This window comes from Oreochromis niloticus, linkage group LG11 (assembly GCF_001858045.2).
Source record: "Oreochromis niloticus isolate F11D_XX linkage group LG11, O_niloticus_UMD_NMBU, whole genome shotgun sequence".
Taxonomy (NCBI): Eukaryota; Metazoa; Chordata; class Actinopteri; order Cichliformes; family Cichlidae; genus Oreochromis; species Oreochromis niloticus.
In genome coordinates, this window is record NC_031976.2 from 4,393,695 (window position 1) to 4,420,398 (window position 26,704).

A 26,704-nucleotide genomic window follows, 5' to 3' on the forward strand; every position below is an offset into this window, starting at 1 on the left:
CAAGAGACTGATCATTGAAAGAAGCCTCTGCTCTTTCAATGAAAATATTTTTTTGTTTCACAGCCTGTGCATTTTTTTAGTTTTTCAAATCACATTTTATCCACCATTAGCTCAAACCTTTTGTATAAGCATGGTTGTGATTAATTTCAAAAAATGTAATTTTAGACATGCTCAGTGTTTTATGAAAAGCCATGATAGCAGAACAGGTACTTACAAAAAAGCAATGCATGCTTAATGCTTTGTTGTGATTAATACAAAATGTAAATAACTGAGTTTAGATATCTGAGGGGTTATTTAAAAAATTATTAGTTCTCTTTATGCATTTTATAGTGACCTTAGAGCACACCCAATCTTGTCTGATCTCAGACAGAAAGCTAGGTCAGTCAATCTTCAAGCTGGCTGGAGTTAAACATACTTAAAAATCCATCACTTGACTGTCTTAGGTAATTACAGGCCAATCTCTAACCTTCCATTTATCTCAGAAATTTTTTAAAAAGTAGTTGTAAAACAGCTAACTGGTCATCTGCAGTGGAATAGTTTATTTGGACAGTTTCAGCACTCACAGTACAGAAACAGCTTTAGTAAACGTTACAAACAACCTTATGGCTTCTGAGTGGACTCATCTCTCTGCTTGTCCTCCTAGATTGGATTCGGGAGAAATATACCCTCTCTACTTTTAAGATTATGTTTTAAATATTCCTTTTTGTTAAAGAATATAGTCAGCGCTGAATCAGATGCACCAATAGGTTTAGGCTGTTGGGGGATTCCCGTGATACATTAAGTGTTTTATTCTTCAGTCAACTTTTTCACTCTCTGCACCTCTCTGCATTTAATCATTATCAATCTCGGACTCTCTTCCACAGCATGTCTTTGTCCTGACTTCTCCTCTCACCTCAACCTGTCATAGCAGATGGCCGCCCCTCCCTGAGCCTGGTTTTGCTGGAGGTTTCTTCCTGTTAAAAGGGAGTTTTTCCTTCTCACTGTCGCCACTGTAGCTTGACGATTGTTTCTATTGCTAGTTTTCTTGGAAGGCTCTCCTGAGCAGTCATTGTTTACTAATACTCTTTGTTTGTCACCATCATCAAATTTGTCAGACAAGGAGACTTATTTCATGTCTCTTAAGAGAGAGAGTATTTACAAGAGTATTGCCAATTTAGTGATCATAGATCAAACATAAATTTCGAAGTGCAGGTATTTAGGGTAACTTACTTACTGTTTCTCACATTATTGTGGGTGAAGTTTGGCCCACTCATCTTTATGATGTTGCTTCAGTTCAGATCAGTTGAGGTTTGCTGGCATTTAATTCAGCTCTCTCCTGCCACAGCATTTCAATTAGGTTGAGGTTTGGACTTTGACTGGGCTACACATTGATTCTTTTCATTTTCAGTCATTCTGTTGTAGATTTGTTGCTGTGCTTGGGTTGTTTTCCTGTTGTGAAACAGATGGTGTTACATTTGACTCTACATTACTGCGGTATACAGAGGAGTTGGTTGACACAGTGGCTGTACAGATCCTGTGGGTCCAAAACAAGCCCAAATCAGCACGTCTGACCAGTTGGTACAAGGTAATTGTGTTGGTGTGCTGTCTTTGGTTTTCACCAATCTTGGTGCTGTGCATTATGGCCAGACATCTGCATTCCAAAATGACATTGTTCCAGAAATTATGTGTCTGTTCATATCCTTTGCAAGCCTAAGCTGTGTTAATGTGTCATATTCTTTTTAGAGAGAACAGGCTTTCTCCTGGTAACCCTTTGAACAAACCATAATATATATATTTTTAATGATAGTCCTTTTTTTCACTGTCTTGAATCCTTTTCACTTATGAGTAATCTATCTTGAATTTAAGTGAATTGAATTTCTCAGTGTAGAATGAGATAGTTCACATTTTTTCGATATGACCTTTTCCACAATGATGGGAACAACTGCTTCTCTAAGATGACTGGTAATGTCTTTCCTTGTTGGTATAGTGTTTACTCAGTGCTCCACATCAGCAAACTGCCAAAACTTTCTTCTATAGAAGTGCTTGCTGATGAGCAGTTAATCAGTTGCATTTGATTAGCAGCAGCTTCTACATACCCTCTTAATTCCTATGCAAGCAGTAGGAGGCTGCTTAGTTTAGGGCTACATTAAAAAAAAAAACCTTTTTCGCATGACTGTATCAGCTCATTGTGGAAAATAAGAAAGACCATAAGAACATTAATGCATATAGGTAAACAAAGTAAGAACTAAGAAGTTGGCAGCTGTCTTTGGCTTTCTTGACCCCCTGCCTCCGTACATTTTTATTTCAGTGTGACAACTCCTGAGTCTCTTTTCCTGTCTCACACTGAGACACACAAAAAGAAACAGGATGTTGTGAGCAAGGACAATTTATCCAATGAACAGGAGGTGGTGACGGGATTAAATATGTTCAGACAATCCCAGCTTAGGTTAATAATGTCAGGTAGAAATGGTCGACATTAAGTTCACCACAGTGGGACACCAGGCTAATATGGAACAACAAAAGCTTTGCTGAGCTCTGTTTTTGTCCTCATGGCTGGGTTTGCTTGGAGATTCCAAAACACAAACAACGGGACTTTCACATGCTCTTTTGTTCCCGCTGACCCTGCATTCCTAAGGTCCACTCTTCGCCCACAGGTACACATACTTGGAGTCAAATCAATAGATCAGAGTGTAATTCCTGCACTTTTCAGCAAAAAAAAAAAAAAAATCACTTTGTCAGCTGTCCTGGCTTTATGTCAAGAAATGTTTCACTGCTTGACCCTGGGGCTCGGTAGGAGTGTGATAAGAAGGGTGGGTGTATAAAAATCAAGTCAACAGCACAGGGCCACAGTCTGGGAGCCTGAGGAAACGATCTTACACATTTCCAGCAGAGAAAAGGTAAGACAGAAGTTAGCGGACGGTAACTTTCAGAACGCTTGTAGGTGAATTTTATATCAAACTAATTTAAAACATGCATCATTTCAGGATACAGTCCTCCCATTCCGCTTATATTCTAAACTGATGGGGAGATTAACAAAAATGTGACAAAAATTTAAAATAGGAAAGTTTTAATCTTTTGTGTTTGGACTGTGGGAGCTTTCGGAGTACATACATCTAGTGTAATAAAGTAATAATCTTTTTGTGTGTGTGGTTTTGCTGATTTTGTTTCTGACTCTTGTAACAGATGAACCCTCAAGTCCTGCCTTCCATCCTGCTGCTCATTTCTGCTGCCCATGCTTTCCATTATATGGATCTAGCTCAGTATGTTGACAGCCACCAAGACGAATATGTGGAGGTACAAATATCTGCTCCTTACTCTAGCAGCACTGAACTCTGAACGCTAGAACTGTTGTAATCTATGCTGTTAGGTGTATTGGGTTTAGACAATTTACTTTAATATCTGAGCTTGTGACTCAAACAAAATCTCAATCATCATCAATAACGACCCTAGTGCCAGCCCTAATCCTAACCCTACACAGATTCAAAATATATGAGTTTTGTTTTTATTAAATTATTCTGTCAAGACGTCAAGGTTTATTGTCATTTCATATGGTATCTAAAACATCAAATAAAGGCTCAGGAACAGAGTTTTTAGAGAGAAAACTTAATTGAAAAATGGGGTAGGGTAATCTCCAAATATCATGAATAGTAGTATTTTACTATTCATTGGTATCCACAAATATAGCCGCTGAAGCACAAAGCAAGCTTGAAGAAGAAATTAGCCAACTCTCACATTCAGCTTATTCCAAGACATTGCAGACGACTTGAATAAATCATCAACAGTATTTCACACTTCTTGTGTGTTTTTTACATATTGAACACAGTGATTTTCCAACAGGGAGAAATGTAATATGTAATGTCCTATGAATGAGTGTTGGTGGAGGTGGTTTCTTGTGCTCAAAAAAATCAAAGCCAAAGTCAAAAAGTGACAATATAGCAACAGACAATTTCTGAATGTCAGTGTTCCCAATAAAATATGTCTTTAGAATCAAGTGCACATTTTGCTTACTGGACACTAGTTGTGGACAGGATTATTAGATAACATAAAACTCAGTGGCAGGTGGATTAGATCAAGTCCAGTGACGATGTTTTGGATCTTGGTTGTGTGTTTCAGATGCTGAGGGACTGGGTTGCAATCGAAAGCGACTCCAGCAATGTCCAAAAGAGACCAGAGCTGCACCGTATGATGGAGACTGTGGCTCAGAAACTCCGGCTGATGGGAGGGACTGTACAGCTGGTGGATATCGGAGAACAAGAAGTCAGTGAAAGAACCACCTCTCTTTGCAATATTACCCCTCCCTGCTCTTTAGAAGTGCTTGTTGATATATTGGAGCTTTGTATCTAATCGTCAGTCTAATTGGCTGGTAAATGTGGTGGATTTCTCACAGAGGTCAGCTCATTGGCAAACTTCAAAAAAGCAGGAGAGCGCTCAGGACTAACTCTGCCTTCTTATTACTGACTGGGCCACAACAAAGCCGCTTTCCACACTCATTAAACACACTGTGTAGGTGTGTGTGTGAGAGAGAGAAAGAGGCCATACTAGAGGGCCACATCTTAGCTTCTCACCATTAACCATTAATTAGGTGCTACCCAGTGTGAACTGTTACTGTTCTATAATGCCTCCAGAAAAGCAGATCTTCTGGCCTCCTGGAGGATTATCCCTTTTATAGTCTTACACACAGTGCATTGTTGAAATTTCATTGATATGTGAGAGAGACATAGACTAAGTGTGCATCCAGCTGAATACTATTGCAAGCGTTTTGAACACACTTTAAAATCAAAATGATTGATAGATTGATGGAAAAGAAATTGTGTGCTGATCTCGATTGTTCTGTTGTATGTGCAGCTTCCTGATGGCCAGACATTAGAGTTGCCTAAAGTGGTGACGGCTCAGTTTGGTAATGTCTCCAGCAAGCACACAGTGTGCATCTACGGCCATGTGGATGTTCAGCCAGCAAAACTGGAGGACGGCTGGGCAACAGATCCATACAACCTGACTGAGATCAATGGTAAGAGCCTTTAAGCTAATTAAAAATACAGAGGAATGCTATCAAAACCCACAGACTTCATTTGATTCTAAAAAAGAGGAACATGTCTGGGTAAACCTTTGGTGAAGTGTAAATGCTGCACTTGTTGCCTCCCTAAGACGATGACCAGAAAGGGCAACTGGTTTCCTGTTCAACAACGTGTTGTGCTGTGATAAAGAATAGAAAAAGGGACACACGTTGAGCTGATGTCAGTTTCATAACAGAAGGTTTATTCTTCACAGCAGCTTCAGGTATCACCACACTAACTGCAAAGAAATGGCCTTATGCTTCAGTCCAATTTACAGTACATGGCCACAGTTTCATGAGCTAGAGACTGGACTTCCTTCTACCACCTGCCGCTGGATCAGAGACTTCCTCTCAGACCGTGTACAGAGAGTTAGAGTGGGGCCTCATCTTTCCTCAGCCCTCAGCCTTAACACCGGCTCTCCACAAGGCTGTGTACTGAGTCCCCTACTGTACACTCTGTACACACATGACTGTGTTAGTACCCACCCAGACAACTCAGTCATCAAGTTTGCAGATGATACCACCGTGGTGGGGCTCACGGCGTACAGAGCTGAAGTTCAGAGGCTGTCAGATTGGTGTGTAGATAACAACCTGGACCTCAATACCACCAAGACAAAAGAACTGGTAGTTGATTTCAGAAGGAGGAAGTCTGAGCTGCAGCCTGTCAGCATCAACGGGGAGAGTGTGGAAATGGTCTCCAGTTTCAAGTTTCTGGGTGTGCACATAGACACAGACCTCCAATGGAGCTCTAACATCTCTGTGGTTTTAAATAAGGCCCAACAGCATCTCCACTTTCTGAGAATCCTCAGAAAAATGGACCTGAAGAAGGAGCTGCTGACCGTCTTCTACCGCTGCTCCATTGAAAGTGTGCTGACATATTGCATCGGTGTTTGGTTCTCCTGCTGCACCACAGCACACAGAAAGGCACTTCAGAGGGTCATCAATACGGCCCAAAAAATCATTGGACATCCTCTTCCCTCCCTGAAGGACCTGTACAGCACTCGCTGTCTCAAGAGGGCACGCAGCATCCTACGGGACTGTACACACCCAGGACACGGGGTGTTTAAGCTGCTGCCGTCTGGCAGGAGGTTCGGGCTGCTGAGGTCCCGAACAAATAGACACAAGGACAGCTTTTACAACAGGGCAATAGCCCTGATCAATGCAAATAGCTGACCTGACTGGCTACCTACCTGGACTTTTTTGGGGGGGAGTTAACAATGGTAAAAACAGTAATAATAATAATATTTATATTTATAACAAGGTGCAATAATAATTAATGTGCAATAATAACAGTGTGCAATACAAATACACTTATTCTTCTTTTTTATTACTAAGTTATTATACTGTGTTGTGTTGGTTGTGTTGGTTGTGTTGTTTGTGTTGCGTTGTGTCGTATTGTGTCGTGTTGTGTTACATGTAGTGCCGACGTAGGACAGTTTTCCAATTTCATTGTACTATTGTACTATGTATGACTGTGCAATGACAAGAAAGAGTTAGACCCATACGAGCATACAGAGTGGAGTAAATGGTAAATGGTAAATGGCCTGTATTTGTATAGCGCCTTTACTAGTCCCTAAGGACCCCAAAGCACTTTACACATCCAGTCATCCACCCATTCACACGCACATTCACACACTGGTGATGGCAAGCTACATTGTAGCCACAGCCACCCTGGGGCGCACTGACAGAGTGGAGTAAGGACGTTAGCGTGCTGCCCAACTTTCATCACAGACATATTTATTATTATATGGTCCTAAGTGTGAGTGCATACACTCACAAGATGTTTATTAACTTCAGATCCCTGCAACAAGCCCAGGTCCACTTTACTTGATTGGTAATTTGGACTATTCCATTTCACAGCTGTTGTTACATTTTTTTCCTTTGCGTTTGCCTGTACAGGAGATAATCTACAGTGGCTTGCAAAAGTATTCGGCCCCCTTGAACTTTTCCACATTTTGTCACATTACAGCCACAAACATGAATCAATTTTATTGGAATTCCACGTGAAAGACCAATACAAAGTGGTGTACACGTGAGAAGTGGAACGAAAATCATACATGATTCCAAACATTTTTTACAAATAAATAACTGCAAAGTGGGGTGTGCGTAATTATTCAGCCCCCCAAGTCAATACTTTGTAGAACCACCTTTTGCTGCAATTACAGCTGCCAGTCTTTTAGGGTATGTCTCTACCAGCTTTGCACATCTAGAGACTGAAATTCTTGCCCATTCTTCTTGGCAAAACAGCTCCACAACTGCCCTGTGACGGCCTCAGAGGTTGTCTCAGAGAATATTGGGAGCAACAACACCATGAAGTCCAAAGAACACACCAGACAGGTCAGGGATAAAGTTATTGAGAAATTTAAAGCAGGCTTAGGCTACAAAAAGATTTCCCAAGCCTTGAACATCCCACAGAGCACTGTTCAGGCGATCATTCAGAAATGGAAGGAGTATGGCACAACTGTAAACCTACCAAGACAAGGCCGTCCACCTAAACTCACAGGCCGAACAAGGAGAGCGCTGATCAGAAATGCAGCCAAGAGGCCCATGGTGACTCTGGACGAGCTGCAGAGATCTACAGCTCAGGTGGGGGAATCTGTCCATAGGACAACTATTAGTCGTGCACTGCAGAAAGTTGGCCTTTATGGAAGAGTGGCAAGAAGAAAGCCATTGTTAACAGAAAACCATAAGAAGTCCCGTTTGCAGTTTGCCACAAGCCATGTGGGGGACACAGCAAACATGTGGAAGAAGGTGCTCTGGTCAGATGAGACCAAAATGCAAAACGCTATGTGTGGTGGAAAACTAACACTGCACATCACTCTGAACACACCATCCCCACTGTCAAATATGGTGGTGGCAGCATCATGCTCTGGGGGTGCTTCTCTTCAGCAGGGACAGGGAAGCTGGTCAGAGTTGATGGGAAGATGGATGGAGCCAAATACAGGGCAATCTTGGAAGAAAACCTCTTGGAGTCTGCAAAAGACTTGAGACTGGGGCGGAGGTTCACCTTCCAGCAGGACAACGACCCTAAACATAAAGCCAGGGCAACAATGGAATGGTTTAAAACAAAACATATCCATGTGTTAGAATGGCCCAGTCAAAGTCCAGATCTAAATCCAATCGAGAATCTGTGGCAAGATCTGAAAACTGCTGTTCACAAACACTGTCCATGTAATCTGACTGAGCTGGAGCTGTTTTGCAAAGAAGAATGGGCAAGAATTTCAGTCTGTAGATGTGCAAAGCTGCTAGAGACATACCCTAAAAGACTGGCACCTGGAATTGCAGCAAAAGGTGGTTCTACAAAGTATTGACTCAGGGGGCTGAATAATTATGCACTCCCCACTTTTCACTTATTTATTTGTAAAAAATGTTTGGAATCATGTATGATTTTCGTTCCACTTCTCACGTGTACACCACTTTGTATTTGTCTTTCACGTGGAATTCCAATAAAATTGATTCATGTTTGTGGCTGTAATGTGACAAAATGTGGAAAAGTTCAAGGGGGCCGAATACTTTTGCAAGCCACTGTATTTGTCGTTTCAGGTTGTAGTATTGCACAACATTTTCAGATCCAATAGAAATAAAGTGAGTGTTTTGTAATTCATTCAATTTATTGTCTTTATTTATAACTGGCATTATTGTTTAATTCTATTATAGAATCTTACAGGAAAGAGGCAAAATTGTATTCAGTTATGCTTTATTAGCTGCTTCGGTAAAAAACAAATCAACAATGCAACCAAAAAAAAAAAAACCCATTGCAAAACAACATACTAGAAAACAGTTATTCATCACTTGATTGCTTCAATACAACCCTTGGGCACATATATGTGAAACGTTTCGTGGCTGTTTTGATATCGCTCTCTCTCTTAACCGATCAAATCTCGCTGTGGTAGCAGCTTTAAACTCGGTATGACCCAGGTTGATAGAGAGTGCCCAGTCTGGATCGCATTCCAGCATTTTGTAGGCTGGTTTTCCTACAAAACACAACAAACATTAGCCCGCAAAGCCACAGTGAACAAAGCAGCATAGCACAACGAATTCAGTTTAATAATATAATTCATATAAGACTTATTTGTAACCTACATCAACAATTACGTTATGATAAATTACGTAATAACTACAACAGAAGACTTACCTTTGTGGAAATGCTTGGAGCAGACTAACATGTGAGCTGGAGTGTTCTGGAACGTTATATTTGGTCTTCGAATGGCTGCAATCCAGGCCATCCGTTGGCTCTTTGTTACTTTGGAAACATGGCTTGAACAATTTCTCTTCCACGATGTAATCCGATAAAAACCATCTCTATACCCGTCGGCTTCCCGTGGCTGTCATGCGACGGGCTATTGCAGTTAATAATACAGCACCTTCTTGCCATTTTTTTGTGTTTCTTTTTATCGCTGTGTGACTGTTGTCATGTGAAAGCCTGTGTGCGCTAGTACCGCTTGCCACTCGTTCCCACAATCCTTTGCGGTTTTACCCCGGAATGACGTCACATTTTCAATCTCTATTGTCTTTGGTATTAAACCACAAAATTGTTCTTCTAAACACAACATTAACCAGAAAAATAAAACACTGTATAAAACCCATTTAACAGAGAGCATAATACATTAATGGTTCAGGGTCCAGCAGTCTCTCAGAGGTTAGATTAGCTTCCCCACACGCAGACACAATTAATTACTATTCCACGTTAGCCAGGTCCACTAGCATTAGCATTATTTAGCCTGCAACCTTAACCCACGATTCAGTCACAACTCAGAACTAACCCATTTCTTTAACGAGTTGAGCTCATTACCCACATAAACAACATCCTCTGTTTGTAAGGTCTGCAGTATACATTCATTTAAATGCATTTACTAACCTATGATAAAGAATAGAAAAAGGGACACATGTTGAGCTGATGTCAGTTTCACAACAGGAAGGTTTATTCTTCCTCTCTGTGCCCCAAAACGCTACTCGATACCCCTGCGCGCAATGCGCCCTCTAGCGGCTGGATGCAGAATAGCGTGTTTAAATGACAGGTACACAAATACAATCATAACAAAAACCTTTAGGGGGGACGGTGTTTTTCCCAGTCTATTTCTGATACCAGATTATTATAGAAAGCTATTTCCAACTCTCTACACACTAAACAGCTAGAATATTCTCATGTGATGAAATGGTGCAGCCAAAAAAAGCATAAGAGAAGCATGTACAAGGAAATTATGGGCGCTCAATGCCAACTGTGCAGGAATAACATACAAATAGTAAAACAGCAGGAATAAATAACAAACAGGACAAATATATGCAGTTAAGAGAAATATATACAAACTAGAGGAATATACACAAAACAAGAGAAAGACACACATTGGAGTGCAAAGTCGAAGTAGTGCAAAGAACTTGGTCTGAGTATAGTCCACATATGAATGGCTTGAGTGATGAGGGTTACTCAGACCATGGCTCAGATTGGTGAGGTGAGTGGTGTTAAAATCTCCCAATTCTTTTAATCTTTGGGCTGAAGGAAGGACAATACTCGGTGTATAAATGCTCAATCAACCATTATTTATTTCCATACAATTCAACACTTATGAGCACAAACCATCCGGATGGGGAGAGATGCATGAAGAGGGTCACAGCAAATCTCAAACTGGTGGAGGGTTACTCAAGCTCTTATAGCCTCTAGTGGCCCCCACCTAGTCGTAAAAATCTAAACATTCACATTCTTTCTCTCACACGGCGCCTAAGTTATGACCTCAGCTACTTGTTTTATCTCCTCCTGATGAGATGGGGCAGAAAACCTCTCTGGTATGTTCTGTTCTCTTCTAATCAGACAAATAAGGCCATGACTCTCTGAAAACGGTATTTCTTATAACTCAGCAGTATAATGCATCATAAAACAATATCATCCATTCACAATAAATCAGCAGTCTAATCTAATACAAATCAGTTTAATAAATCTAATAGTTATCACCTCTTCAGAAGAATAAAGCAAACTAAAACTACATAATAATTTCACAATCATTAATCAGGGATATAACATGGCATAAGATAATATAATAATCTCACAATTCCCCCTTTTGATCTCTTTTCCAAAGAGATCACTTACATGTTGCAATCCAACATTATGAGGTCCATTTCTTCTTGCCCTTGAGGCCCTCTGTCCCCCTTTAACGGGTGGACCATATGTGGGATGACCTCTGTGTTTGCGCAGTTCAGATTAAAAAAAACTATGATTACAACAACAAAGTACAGATGACATTCCCATCACTCCCCAATTCTCCCACAACTTTATTTTGGTGCTCCAGTTTCCCACCCCCATCTTGGTGCTACCTTATACCCTCAAATGTACTCAGACTAGAACCTCTGTCCGAGGGGCTTTTAACCTTTATTTTATTGCTGCAGCTACCAGTGTCTTCCAGTCGGGTGATTCTCTGCTCTTCTTTCTTCGACCTCAGGGGTTAGACCACCCTTCAGTCGTTGCACAGATCAGGGGATTATTCTGCCCCTATTTCAAACAACGATCTGTGGATTCTGGGGTCACAGGCGTGTCCCCCTTTTTACCGAGAGCCTCTTGAACCTCGTTGGTCTGGTGTTCCTAGTTTTTCGCCAACCCCTTCATGGTTATTGCTGTGCTCCTGGAATCCATCCTCTTGAGGTGACTAGTCGGAGCCCAAACGCCATGACACTCGACCCCAGTGGCTGTCTTGGCAGTCTCTGTGTCTGTCTCTGCTGCGAAGGATCCTCGTATCTCCGTGACCTCGTCTGGTGTCTGTTCCCTTCTCTATACGAGACAGAAAACCAAAACACCTCTCTGCCTAGCCTTGATAATCTAATGTTATTGTCCATTGTTCTTCCAGTGATTCAAAGTTGGTTTAGAATCTCATGTTCAGGACTCTCTGACCCAGGGACTTATTCTAATCATAACCTATGTGTGTGTAAGCATGTTTGCATTTACCCCTCTGCACTCAAAGTCAATACCTACAATATATCAGTCCGGACAGTCACGCCGAACGAAGCTTATGACCTTCAAAAGACTGAGTGCTAACTCATTATGAGCACCCATTGCCCAAAAACAGAAGTCATCCATTCCTTCAGCGGGTTCTCAATGCCTGAGTGTTCATGCATATTTTGGGCCAGTGTTCGCAGCCCCTCCATCTGCTCCATTCTCCTCTCCAGTCTCTCTTATCCTCCTGCTCCTGCAAAAACAAAACAAAACAAAGCGAAGCATCCACCCTTCTCTTGCCGGCTGGGTGAATTGTTTGTCAGCATTTCCTAATCCTAAAGTTCATGCAGTCTTTGTCTCAGTATCAGGTCAGTCCATCACAGTCCAGTCACATGCATTCATTCACACACATTCATACCAGATGTTGCTGATAATGGAGTCTCACACTCAACCTATTCGAGCATCCATCACCAGCAAGATGACGTCATCATTTTAAAGGAAACTATTCCTTGTTTTTTGGACTGGATTGACTCACGCAATCCTTTTAGACTCAGGACTTCTCATGTGATCAGTGTCCCCCATAAGTGAATTTCTCCCAAGCCCATTACAATCATGGAGAAGCACACTTTGCAACTGTTTTCAGTAAAAATATTTCATAGCGCTTTAAATTTCAATCTTTCAGGCCTGGTTTAAAGAGCTGATTGTTAAATAATTAACTCACAAAATATCGCCACCGGTGGATCACACCTCTCCGATTTTCTTATCTCAGTGCACTGTAACAAGCAAACACAAGCGTAACCAATAAAATACTAATAGAATAACACATACTAGGGCCCGTTGCAGACATGTCCAAGCATAAAACCATCTCTCTCTCTCACTTAGAGAAAGAAAACAACCCAAACCTCACTAAAAAAATCAACCTAGTGCTAAGCAAAACCCAAAAATCAGCCAGAAATTCACAGGAAAGTTTTTGCTTCTCCTGGGACAATATTGTGTGGGAATGAGAACCTCAGGTGCCGTAACACCCTTTCGTTCCTCCTTCAATTAACTCTCAATCACAGAAAATGCAGCACTCTGAAATAAAACTTACACTATTAGTTAAATGGCCTGTATTTATATAGCGCTTTACTAGTCCCTAAGGACCCCAAAGCGCTTTACATATCCAGTCATTCACCCATTCACGCACACATTCACACACTGGTGATGGCAAGCTACGTTGTAGCTCATCATGTAGTTCATCATTTTCACTCTGTGCCACTGTTCCTCATCAGGGCTGTAGGGAGCACAATAAACAATTCAGTCAAGGCCTTGAGCCATAAACAGACATCTCGCACAAACATTATTTTCATAACCAAACTGTCTTAGACCTTGTCCCTTAAATCTACTTAAATGCCCCCTGGGTGACATAAAACACATTCTAAGTAATCAATAGCTTCTTATAACAAATTCTGTATATTTGGATGTTGGTGTGCAGCATTTTGCATATCAGCATAAGCATTTGTTAGCAAAGCATTCTTCATTGCATCAGCATGTGTGTGTGTGCATCACTCTTCATTGCACCGGAGTGTGCATGTGTATGTGTGTGGATCACTTCTCAGTGAATCAGCATTTTGATTTGTGTGTGTATCATTTCTCACTCAATCAACGAGTGCACATGTGTTCATGTGTGTATTTCATTTCATTCTGAATTGGTGTGTGTGTGTAGACGTGTGTGTGTGTGTGTGTGTGTTCATCACTTTCCTGTTCTGGTGTCTTGGGTAAACCATGGCCTGAAGCATGCCCTGGGGTCCTGCCCTCCTCCTTTTCAGTCTGTTTGCCACCATTGCTGCTGCTGTTCAAAGTTCAGTCCGTCCTGGTTCTGACCCCAATTGGGGCAGTCCTTTTCTCCAGTGTCCATGCTCACTGCAGGTGAAACCTGCATCTTCCTCTGTATTTTGTCCATTCTGAGGTGCCTTTTGACCTCACTTGCTCCTCCTGTCCCTGGCACGCCCTTTTGCTGCCCAATCATCCGTGTTGGTCCATCACTGTCCTACACAGTGTTAATGCAGAGTTGTTAAGGTCAGCATTCTTTTGCTCGCCCTCACTTTTCATTCGGGCTTGGCGGGCGTCTCGTCACAGCTCTGTCAGCTGAAGCTGTCTGGGAATTTCCCCCATGTAGTGAAACGGGCCTTAGGTTTAGCGCTCTCCATCTCCGCTGCATGAGATTGCTTTCCTGCAGCACTGTTGACATTTTCAGGTCATTGTTGTGGGTCCAGCCGCTGCAGTGTTTGGCCAGGGTCACGTCGAAGATGGTAGAGGGGAGAGCAGGAGTCCAGGTCAGCCTCGGCTTTCAGGGCCAGCAAAGCAGCCTGTAATAAACCATAAAGAGAAGAAAAAACAAAAACAAAACAACAACAGACGAACAGGAAAATGATGTCGTTTTGGCTGTGTTATTCAGAGAGGGGAGAAACACCGGGCCAGGCCCTGTGTCAGCCTTCTCGCCCCCTTTTTTCATTTTTTCTCACAATGTAATCAACTCATAACCCACCAAGTTGACAAGACAACACAGGTACATGTTTAAATTCTTAAGATCATGTTTAAAAGCACAAAAAGGAATTTTCCTTCCTTGAGTAATCACTTAACCACTAAATTTGTTGTTTCATCACTGGTTGGTCATACCAGTCTCTTTATTTTCTTTTTCTTTGAAGTTAAATTGTTGTCCTGCAACCCAGAGAGTTTATTTGTTAGTAATAGATAAAATTCATCCTTTAACAACAGGTGTATGTTAATTTTCGCTGCTTTAACCTTGCTGGAAAATCTTCACGTGTTCGTGAATGTAAGCTGCTTTTCATTGCGTGTGTGTTTTTGTTTCACCTTTTGTTGCGATGCTCCGGACGCCTTCCTAACCTCCACAAGTCCGTTGGCCCCAAATTTCAACCCAATTTTATGTGCTCTTAAGGTAATAACTACTCATCACAACCAAGCCATGTAGGCTAGAGTATATCACCCGTAGGGCACCTTTGGGACTGTTCATCTAGATGTAGCGTTTTCAGTGGGAAAAACTTTTTGTCACTCATCCAAGTGACTTCTTCAGTCTCAACTGACTGCAGCTTACCCCAACCTTACAAACAGTACCTTTGCACAATGGCTGAAACTAGTATCACTGGTGAACATCACTGGTGGGCAGTTGAGTTTCTTGGGGAAACCATGAGCTGAGACTGAAGAAGTCACTTGGATGGTTGACGAAACTCTTCTCCCACTGCAAATGCAATGTCCAGATGAACAGAATCAACTTTTGGGGTTTTATGTAATGAGTCTCAATACTTTTTGTCACCAGTTTATACAATGGTTTTTAATTCAAAACGATTTGGAAGGTGATGCTTTTTTCATATGAGGCTTCATGGATGCATGTAGATACATTTAAAAAAAATAGGATGAAAAATAGAATGCAAAAGTTTTATCTACATCAGGGGTATTCAACTAAAATTTGAGGAGGTCCAGCTGGAGAAAATCTTCTCAAGCAGAGGTCCGGGACATCATAATGTCTAACTTGCGTTATGACTGTGATACAGAAGCAGCCTATTTTTTTTTTATCAATATATAAGTTTAAGTTTATATGTAAAAATATAAGTTTAAAAAATTTCAACAAAATTTATTGTTAACACTGAAACACACAGTGGGCCTACATTCGATATAGCGCTGCAGTTTAAAATGAATTAGAGAAAATAAATAAAATGGCTAAATTGTGCATCTTAAAACAAAGTGCTTAATTTCAGAAAAAATAGCAGCAGCTTGAGTTTCCCTTTTTCTTTACCTTTCACATCTCAACTTAACAGTCTCAATACATTTTTCAACAGATAACATCAAAACATCTTAACAATTTTACAGTTTCTCTTTCTTTCGCTCTTATATTCCACTTCCCCACTTTCTGTTGTTCAATGAGAGAATTGAGCTTTAGTTTGACCTACCAGGATTTTAAACCTGGGCTGGAATGGTGTCAGGGCCATTCTCATACACGTGTAGGTGCTCATTGGTGAGCCTGGAACGATCTTTAGTTTTTTTTATGTTCATTGTGGAGAAAGCTGCCTCGCAGCTGTATGTGGAGCCAAACATGGTCAAGACGTAAAGGGCTACTTTCCTCAGATTTGGGAAAGCTGTCTCAGAGACCATTTGGAGCTAGAAAGTGTCAGGTTCAGTTCTTTCAAACTGCTCTTTCAGGGCCACATCTGCTTGGAGATCAACCAGTTGCATCTGGAGAGGCCCAGCATTTGCCCACTTGAAGTGCTATGTGACTTCCTTTAAGAACCCTCTGACATCAGTGGTGAGAAATGTGTTCTTTATGAACATGGTGAGGTGCTGTCCAAAGCTATCAAATTCTTTGCTGAAGTTTTCAATCAGCTTATCAACAAAGTCAACAAAAGAGACACATCTCTCTGTCCCTGAACCTGTCCATTCACTGTTGAGAAGTGTACATAGTCTCCTCGCAGATCTTCTTTGAACACTTCAAGTTTCCTCTGAAAGGAGCGACAGCTGTCATCAGTTCACACATCGAATTGTCTTTCCCCTGCAGCTTCAAATTCAGTTCATTCAGGTGTAAAGTGATATCAACACAAAAGGCCACAATATCCGTGTTTTTCTCATCATTTAAAAAGAGAGAAAAGTTTGTTGCTTTCTGACTTTTCAGCTCTTCCAAGAAAGCTGCTGCTTCACTTCTGATGGACCAAAATCTCCAAAAACGTCAGAGCACTTTTGCAAATATGCGATGTCTTGATAAACCAAGCAGATATTTGAAGTTTACACAGTTACTTTCTCGCCTGAAAATGTTAACGTTTATTTAGTGACCCACAAAGATTAATAAGAGTAATATTAAAACTTAGTAGTGGCCGCCATTGTTGGAAACTGGAATTGGCTGGGCCGCGGTATGAATTCTGGGATATGGTGGGCCACGAAGAATACACCCGACCCATCCTTCAAATCTGGGGAAAAGGAGTACGCATTTGTTGGCCGGATTCGGAGGAGTCCACGAATTGGGACAGCCTTCGTCCGACGCTGTGACATAATCGGTATACAAGAAGATGATGCAGCCTACGTGCATTCAGCGTTGCGATCGCCTTGAATGCACAGATTTGATTGGCTAAGTAGCGTCACGTGGGTGGCTTAACTCGCACACAATTGGTTTGTTTATTCCCTGGTCTCTTAATACAAGGTAACGTTACCGCTTAAAATTGAATCGCCTGTCACAATTAAAAGTAATTTAATATTTTGTTAACTATGGTTTCGGGTCAGTATAGGATGGCGTCTGGGTCCGGACTCGGACTCCGGTCCGCCTGTTAGTGACCCCTGATCTACATCATAAATAAATACAGTGATATTATAATTTTTATACTTTTAGGCAATCTGTATGGACGAGGAGCATCAGACAACAAGGCCCCAGTTTTAGCCTGGATCCATGCTGTGGAGGCTTACCAGGCTCTCAGTATGGTAAGAGACTGAGTTTATCATATTGTTAGATAGGCTTTCATGTCCCAGCTGAATGGAAACATTTGAAATGCAAAGAGTGGGAACAGAGAGAGGTGCCTTCGGCAGGCTAGATTCAAGAGATAGCTTCTATTGCTGTAGCAGATTTTTTAAGCTGAGTGAAGTACTCAGCAGATATATGGGGAACAAAGTGCGTACCCTCAGGCTAGTGAGACAGCAGAGCCAAGTCTAAGGCAGACTAACTTTCCGTGTCAGTGCTAGTTGTGTGGAGTCACTAGAGCAGTCTGTTCCTGCCATCCATGCTGCTTTGTTGTCATGTTAAAAAATATGGAGCTATATGTACATATCAGAAGGCCTCAGCCACATGCTGAGTGCACTGTGGAAGAAGAAATGCGTTGGTGTGGATGTTGAGAAGACTGATTCAAACAAAGCTAATCACTCACAGTGTCAAAAAGACAATTTAGGTTTTTGTGGAAACAACAATTTTCTGCCCAGAAAGCCTGTTTGTTTGCTTCCTACCAAACATCATGGAGCTGTTCCCCCCATTCACCAGGATCTGCCAGTGAATGTGAAGTTTGTCATAGAAGGCATGGAGGAGACGGGCTCTAATGGCCTGGATGCCATGATCATGGCCCAGCGAGACACCTTCTTCTCAGAAGTGGATTACATCATCATATCAGACTGTGGCTGGCTCAGCAGACGCCCCGCCCTCACCTATGGCACCAGAGGCAACTGCTACTTCTTTGCTGAGGTGGTGTATTAAGAAGCATCCATCCATCCATCCATCCATCCTTTATTCAAAGAGTCACCCTCCAGTCTTTGATTTGTGCTGCCATGTTTGCAGGTTGAAGGACCGGAGCAGGACTTGCATTCTGGTGTTTATGGAGGCACTGTGATTGAACCAATGACCGACCTCATTGGAATTCTTGGTGAGTCTCATATTTGAATGCGCGTAAGCGAGCAACCCTTGTTCATGAACCGCATAATTCAGTCAAATGTATGAAGAACTTCTCTGAATGTCCAACACATCAGACCTTGAAGCAGATGGGTTACAGCAGCAGAACTGGGTGCCACTCTTCAACCAAAGAAAATTGGAAAAATGTTGCCAGTTCTGATGAGTCTTAATTTCTTCAGTGACATTGATGGAAGTGTCAGAATTTGGCATTAACAACATTAAATGATTCTTCATCCTGCCTGTTATCAACAATGCAATATTTCAGTAGATACTTTCCTTAGTACCAGTGGAGCATAGTTTAAATGCCAATCATCTGTACCCTTCTTCTGATGGCTGCTTCAGGCTGCATAATGCACCATGTCATAAAGCTCACATCATGTCAGACTGGTGTCATGAACATCCCTTTTTGGGATGTGGAAGATTCACAACACTGTGAAATGCCATCATGTCAATACGGGCCAAGTGGGTCCAACTAGCAAGATTTACCTAATGAAGTGCCCACCAAGGGTATACATATATATATGTGTGTGTCTGTTATCGTTATACAAGCACTGGTGCAATTGGGATTACAGCTGATGTGTTCTGTGCACTGTCCGGCAAAGTGCTTCAGTGCTGACCGGCTTACATATTTGTGAGAGTTGCTTCTCATCCTTCAGTCTGGAAGCACTTGGAAACTGTTGCTTTAAAAGTACTCTTGGCTCATCAGTAGAATACCAGTTATCTCCCCTTAATTCAAGTTTCTTGAGGGCTGCATTCAGCCCAAGCTAACATCCAGTCAAGCGCCCTGTTTTATTACATTAGACTTAAATAATCAAGGAACTGATCTCCCAGTCCATTGTTTATTGAGTGGACTAGTTTCAGTTATCGTGCAAATGTACTGTTATATGGTTGGGGAAACCTTCAGTCAGCCGCACAAGTCAGCTGGATGAGTGACAAAAAGTTTCTCTCAATGAAAATGAACAGAATCAACCTTTTGGGATTTACTTACCTGAATGATTGAGCATGCATCAAGACATAGACTTAAATAAATTGTAGAAGCTAAATTGTTGTCAGAAAATATACCCAGTACTCTCAACATTGCATTTCCAGTTCCCTGGAAGCAATGACTACAAATGGAAACTGGAGGAGCTCTCTGTAACAAGAAATCTTTTTCCTACCTTCAGATAACACACTGCAGACAGATTGCTAATCAAGCGTTCTGTCTGTTGCTGACAAGTCGCTGTTTCATTGATTTTGTTCAGCAGGGTTTATATGAGCCCAGTGGTGACAAGGTTAACCCTTGGTGCTTTCAAACATTTTGAAATCACTGTGATAAGGAATCCCACTATTCCAGCCAGAAATTTGAAATGAGACCACATTTCCAGAAAGATTGTCTTCTTAGGGTGCTGGTTTAGCTCAGTGCGTTGAGCAGGCGCCCACATGCTACATGGCTGAGAGCGGCCAGCCTGGGTTTGAGTCCGAAGTGTGGTCCTTTGCCACATGTCTCCCCCCTCTTCTCTCTGCCCCCGCTTTTCTGTTGTTTCTTCACTGATCTATCTATAAAGCCGAAAAAGGCCAAAACAAAAGAATGTGTTCTTGGAAGGGTGTGCTATATCAGCATTAGGCAAAAATAGTTCTGACAGTACCAGATCTCCTGGAGACAGGAGATTGAGTTAGTGTGTGTTCATGGCTATGTGATTTTGTACAAGCTACAATGTGTGTCTGTGTGTGTGTGAGAGAGAGGTGGTAGCATATCAGCATTCTTTGAGGTTTTCTGTTGCATAAAAAGAGACGTTCTGATGGTGTAGATCAGAGATTCCCAAAGTGCTGGTGTCCCCTTGTGGGTTATGTAGGTACTGCATGTGGGCTGTAGCAATAACAGAAATTTAGTTTTAAATTAAAGCATAAAAGTATGTACAGTTCTATATTTTATAAATGTAATTATTTATATAAAACATGAATTCAAATTGTTAACAGGAGGTGATTAGTTTGTGATACTAGTCATTACTGTGACCTTCATTTATTGCTGTTGTATTTATGTTTGTGTCCCAATCACACACTGGCCTTAACACTTTACATGTGATTGGCCAGCTGTGTTGTTTATATTTTTTTTAAATAAAATCATCAGGGAAGATCATCACATTCGCTTGTATTTTGATTAGACTGAAGCTTTAAGATTGGGCATCTGTTTTTTAACTGGGCCGCAGCATTCTTGTCTGTGTAGTCTTAGACTCCGACTCTACATTAAACTGCTTACATGGTGAGAACTGAGCTTCATTTAATCCACAATCGTGGATTAAATGAAGCATCAGAGCAAAAGAATTGCAACGAGAGTTTTTTATTTACAGTTTGATAAATCTTTGTAGACCTATGACAGGCCTTGCAGCCAAGGCCTGTCATAGGTCTGCTGCAACTTTAAATCTCAGTGAAGTTTAAGTTTACTTTATTAATTACAAACATGCATTTTTTAACCGTTGGCTATTTTAAATTGAAGAAGATGGGGATTTTAATAGTAAGAAAAGGCCTTTGTTTCATTTCAGTTATTATGCACTCATTAATTCAGTTCATTAGATCGTATTTAGCATATTCACAAGCAAATTCATGTTTTGTCAAACTGACAAAAGTCAGGTGACAATAAGCAGTGCTGGTGTCTAGTCACATCTAACAATATATTTATCATCTTTGTCTTGTGTCTTTTCAACAATGCAAGACTTCCTTGTTGACAACTCCAGCTGACATTACATTTAATAAAAACATTCAGTAAGCTAAATTCTCTTGGATCAGGCATAAGAGGCATGCGTAATAATAAGTGGGACCCCAGCATCAGGAGGATCAGGTCTCATCAGTATGTGTTTAACCCTGTGAGGCCTAAGTCAGTGTCAAAGATGAGAAGTAAACCAAATAAAAATAAAATCTAAGATTTGGTTGAAAAGTGTTAATAATGTTCACTGATTTGGGAGTGGGAGAAATTTTTTTACATTTTCAAATGTCATATACAGTAATCAGTAATCATAATATAGATTTTTTTAGTCCTTACAGTGTTGAAAGAATCTTCCCTACTGAAGTCTTTGAGCAAAGCATCAAATAATTCTCCTAAGTATTTGCAATAAACCAGTCCAGTCTTATCTTTGGAAAATCTAAGTTTAGTTCCATTAACAATAACATCATCCTATTATTACTTCATTAGACACACTGATCAGCCCCAGTGGAAAGATCCTGATTCCTGGGATCAGAGAGGCTGTAGCTCCCCTCTCTGATGAAGAATGGAAAATGTACCAGGATATCCAGTTTGACATGGACAACTACAAGAATAAGATTGGTGTCAACCAGCTCATGTACAGCAACAAGGTAATGTAAGGCATCCTTGGTGTCAGAAGACCATTAAGAGCAGGTGAGCACAATCCAGAATTTAGATTGTCATTACCCTTGCTTCCAATGCTACTGTGAAGAACCTTTTTAACTACTGTTTAAACAAGTCTCTCATATGTCTTTATTTCTTACGTAAAACATTACCAGAACTAGGATGATCCTGAAAAAATATTTCATCTATTTGCTTCTCTCCATGTATAGAAAGTGCTTGGTCATAGGAGATCAACGCTTAAAATCTCGTGAGATCTTTACAGGATAAAGCTCCTTGAAATGAGTGTTGTTTTCATTGACCATATATAAGTAAAATTTTTAGTGAAAATAAAGAATTATGTCCCTCTCCCAAAGGTGGACTTGTTGGCTCACATGTGGCGCTACCCCACAGTCTCCATCCACGGTATTGAGGGGGCCTTTTCAGACCCTGGGAGTAAGACTGTCATCCCTGCTAAGGTTACTGCTAAGTTTTCAATTAGACAAGTTCCTGACATGGACCCTGCTATGGTCAAGAAACAGGTAAAATACATGAAAAGTATGTACATGCTCTGTGCTGTTGCATTTACTTTTTGTAAACTGCTTCTCCTGTTTTCTTGTTGTGCTGTTCTTCAGGTAACAGACTACCTTCACTCTGTGTTTGCCAAAAGAAGGAGTCCCAACAAGCTCAAAGTCACAATGGTGATAGGAGCTAAACCTTGGCTGGCTGACACTCACCATCCACTCTACGAGGCTGGAAAGGCTGCTATTAAGAGAGGTATTGACCGATCACCTTACCTTGATCCCTGGTGATGTTGCTATCAGAATGTCGGGTCTCAGGTTTGATAAACTGCAAATAAATTTTCACCAAAACTAGCTCTTACAAGCCAGAAAATTACTGACAGTTTTTACCCAAATAATCTTCATTTTCATATGTTAACATTACTAGGCAAACCTTTTCAGTTTTCAGTCATTTGAATAGACTTTAATGAAATAATAAAGCATTGGGACATTGTGTTGATACTGATTTTCCCTGTCCCACAGCAGTTATAAATGACTTTTGTTTGCATAAGGCCACTCTGTTTTGACAGGAGTACATCCTAAACCTAGTGGAACTAGTAGTAATAATAACAACCATTTCTTAGTTATGAAGACTGCCATCCAAAACACCAATGTGATATTGGTGTTTTGGATGGCAGTCTTCAGTTTCCCTTATATAACAGTCTCCTCAAGGCAAAGTATTAACAAAAACTGATGACATCAAAGAAGTGGGTTGGAACAGTGGGAATGAAGAACTCTTTTTAATAGGAAGAAACCTCCAGAACCAGAACCAGTCTCAGGGAGGAGCAGTCATCTGCTTTTTCATCATATTTTAAAACGATTCTTGGTGGTTATAGTTATTGTTTAAACTAGTGCTGTCAGCGTAAATCTCGTTAAAATGATGTTAACGCCATTACCACATTAACGCGACAAATCTCCGTTAGCGAGTTAACGTGGATCGCCCCATGCAAGGGCTGCACGGCGTCAACGTGTTAGCGCAGTTAGCCTGTTAATCCGTTAGCGCCGTGCAGCTCCTCGCACAGGGCGAGCCGCGTTAACTCGCTAACGGACATATGCCGCATTAATGCGGTTATGACCTTAACGTCATTTTAACGAGACTAACGCTGACAGCACTAGTATATACACAAAGTATTGTAGCGTCTGTTGTGTGACAGAGAACTAGGCGACATAGGAGTTAGAAACTGACATGATATAGGTGTATGTACTAAAAATCTTCGATGAGATCAAATCCCAGTGACCTTGATCTCAAGGCCAAGGTCAGAGGTCATGTTTTCGAAAATCTTGCGAATGCAACAACGTAGGACCTAGGTGACTTAGGATTTGGAAATTGATACCATAGGTGTATCTACTAGGAGGCTGAGGGGTAGCACTATAAGGCCACCAGTATTTTTACTTCTAGTCTCTCTTCCTGCTTCAGCACTTCTTCCAAAATACAAAACCTGGAGCTCTTAGTTTAGTGGAAACACAAGAAATGCATTTTCAGTGGTTTTGACACAGCCTTACTTAACTTTTGTATCCTTTTATTATTATTATTATAGCTTCATTCCTTTGTAGTGTGCTTTGTTGCATGTATATCCTGCAGGTGTTTTGAAAGGTTACCAAAGAAACAGTATATGTTTTCACCTGTCCTTGTTTAGTATTATAGAAATGTAAAAAATGTGAGACAATGTAAAGAAAACAAGTTAGTCTTTCAATTTTCACAATTAGTCATTCAAACATGCCAGAATAGTTCCCACATAGTGTTCATGTCCACTTTACTAGCAGAAAATATTCTGTCTTTGCTCTATCTTTAGTTTTCAACACGGATCCTGATCTAATCCGTGAGGGTGGAACCATCCCAATTGCCAGGACCTTCCAAGATGTGACGGGAAAAAGTATCATCATGATGCCCATCGGAGGCTTTGATGATGGTCTGCACTCTCAGAATGAGAAAATGAGCAGGTTAGACTGTACTGTCTGTACACTCCTGCAGTTTTATTCATTTCACAGGAATGTTTAAAGAAAGCAGCTTGTACTGTGTCTTTCTGAGTGTTTAACACAATATTTAAGAGAAAAGCTTGAGGGAGAAAGCTTTGCAGTCTGTTAGAACCATCCACAACCTTGAACTGAAAAATAATAATAATAATTTAACTACCATAGAGACACCGTACAGGACCTGGACACAGGAAATTATGTTAACACTGAAACATTAAGCAGACCCAAGTAGACAAATTTTAGAGGCAGATTTGTTGGTATCCAGCATAAGACAACAAGGGTAAATGGGCAGATTCTGGAGAAATCAGAAAAGATGGTTAAAAGCTATTTAAGGACACAGCAGACTTCTCCGATTATAAGGTGGATGCTGTGAGACTTAAGCAGCAGATATAAAGACATACTGGTCTGTTTCCAGAGGGCTTTGTAAGTCTTACAAGCTGCTGGCAGCAGAAAAGTAGAACAATGGTTTGGGGACTTCTAAGAAGGTGTCATGTACCCATCTATTGCTGCAAATAATAGTGTATGTGAATTTATTGTATTTATGTTAAGGAAACTTGGAAATTTGCAACCCAACAAACAGGACCTTTAACTCTGCCAACCAAATTTTTTCTCTCTCCTAGGTACAATTATATTGAAGGAACCAAGTTATTCATCGCGTACCTGAATGAAGTGTCCCAGATTAAGAGGACTAGCGTGTGATGTTTTATGGTATGATCACATGACCTCATAAAAAACATTCCAGCTATAGAAAAGTGTGTTTTGATATTTGTACTCTGCCTTTATCTTTATTTCATAAGGTTTTGAAACTTGTGGCACATTTATTGATCTGCACCTCAAGTCTGTCTATCTGTCTATCGATTTTTGCATTATCTCATGGTTATTTGGCTGTTTCCATCTCTTTTGCCAGTGTTTATGTTCACATAAACTTAGGCGATACTGTGAGGGTGTATGTATGTGTGTCATGTAGTAAAAGCTGTACAATGCAATATTATGAATACGTCTTTTATTTTATGAGAAATACAAAATGTTATTTTATGAATGTTAATAATACGAGACACATATACAAATACTGTTTCTTTAGCCATTAGTCATTTATTCACTCCTGAAAAATTCACTCTTATAGTATGTCATTCCTTAATCAAATTATTAGTTCATTACCAGGCCTCTGGAGAACTTCAAAACATGTTGAGGAGGTAATTTAGCCATTTATAGCATTTACAGTTTTTCTCAGTCGCTTTGGTGCGTTTCTCACATCACTATTAACATTTGCACAGCAGTTAGTGTATTTCTCAAAACAATTGGTGCAAACTGCAAAACCTGGATAACCTGCAAAAGCAGGTCACTTGCTCAAAATCGATAATCCATTCCTCAAAAGCAAGTATTCATGTCAATGAAACTGGCAGTGTCATCAAAATGAGAAGTCGTGACACCATCTTTATGAACAAGATAGTCAAATGGCTTTGTCATTTTTTCATTATGACAGTGTACAGTATTCTCTGTGTTTTCCAATGCAAAAAAAGGTCAGAACTCGGTGACACTACCTGAAAATGCTCAAGAAAATGCTCCACCCACTCCATGACTCTGCTGTGATGTTGTCACATGCTGCATCCATAGCTGCAAGCAGGGCCATTTGCACATGTGAATGCCGGTCATAAAACTTCCACCTCCAGGCAGAGAAAAACTCCTCTATCGGATTAAGGAATGGGGAGTAGGAAGGGAGATATTCAACCAGCATTCTGTCATGTGCTGCAAACCATTGTCTGACCAGATGTGAGTGGTGAAAACTGACATTATCCCACACGACAACTTGTTGAGTTGGCCTCCACCCCTCTCATTCTCAGGGACTATGTCCCTGTAAAGAGTGTCTAAAAAGGTCAGGAGATGTTGATAGGTTTGTAGCTTAAACCTATTCGCTGGAACGTTGAAGACAAGGTAATTACACAGCAAAAGCATTGAACACCAAGCAGAGCTCTTTATGATTCTCGTATACGAGGGAGACCAACTGGACAACCGCCGTTCCTTCGCTTGACCCCAGTTGTTCTCGTCGGCTCCCTCATAACACTGCTCTTTTATTAAGGTTACATGAATATGCATAGGTTCATTAACATATGACGTATACATACACACAAAGAGTACCTTGCCTGTGCGTTGTGAAAGTATGTGTGTGTGTGTGAACCTGTGAAGACTCCCCAACGCTGGTGCCAGGAGTCTAACGGTCCATCTAAACAAAAGGCTCTTATACTTAACCAGATACAGAGTAGGTGTCCTCCTATACCATAAATCAGTAAGAGCAGATATAACCTCTCCTGACCGTAAGTTGTGTGTGCATGCCAGAGTGCTCTGGAAGGCACACAGAATCTCCACAGGCTACTAAGGATCAAACCTCTACCAATCTACAACTAATTATAAAACTCTAAGCATATATGAGTAGATATTTCTAAGCATAAATGACAATCAACAATACAAAATCTGACAATGTTGTGTATTGTAT

At 40.9% G+C, this 26,704-nt stretch overlaps 1 protein-coding gene across 1 annotated transcript; it reads left to right on the forward strand.

The window, feature by feature from the left end:
• The first annotated feature begins 2,826 nt into the window (after positions 1 to 2,826).
• cndp1 (carnosine dipeptidase 1) lies at positions 2,827 to 25,199 on the forward strand. Its single transcript, NM_001279465.1, is given in 12 exon segments — positions 2,827 to 2,876; positions 3,163 to 3,273; positions 4,093 to 4,236; positions 4,825 to 4,987; positions 17,323 to 17,411; positions 17,962 to 18,159; positions 18,253 to 18,337; positions 21,530 to 21,690; positions 22,057 to 22,221; positions 22,315 to 22,456; positions 24,033 to 24,180; positions 24,834 to 25,199. Coding segments are annotated over 11 exon segments (1,485 nt in total). The 5' UTR covers positions 2,827 to 2,876; the 3' UTR covers positions 24,913 to 25,199.
• The last annotated feature ends 1,505 nt before the right edge of the window (positions 25,200 to 26,704 follow it).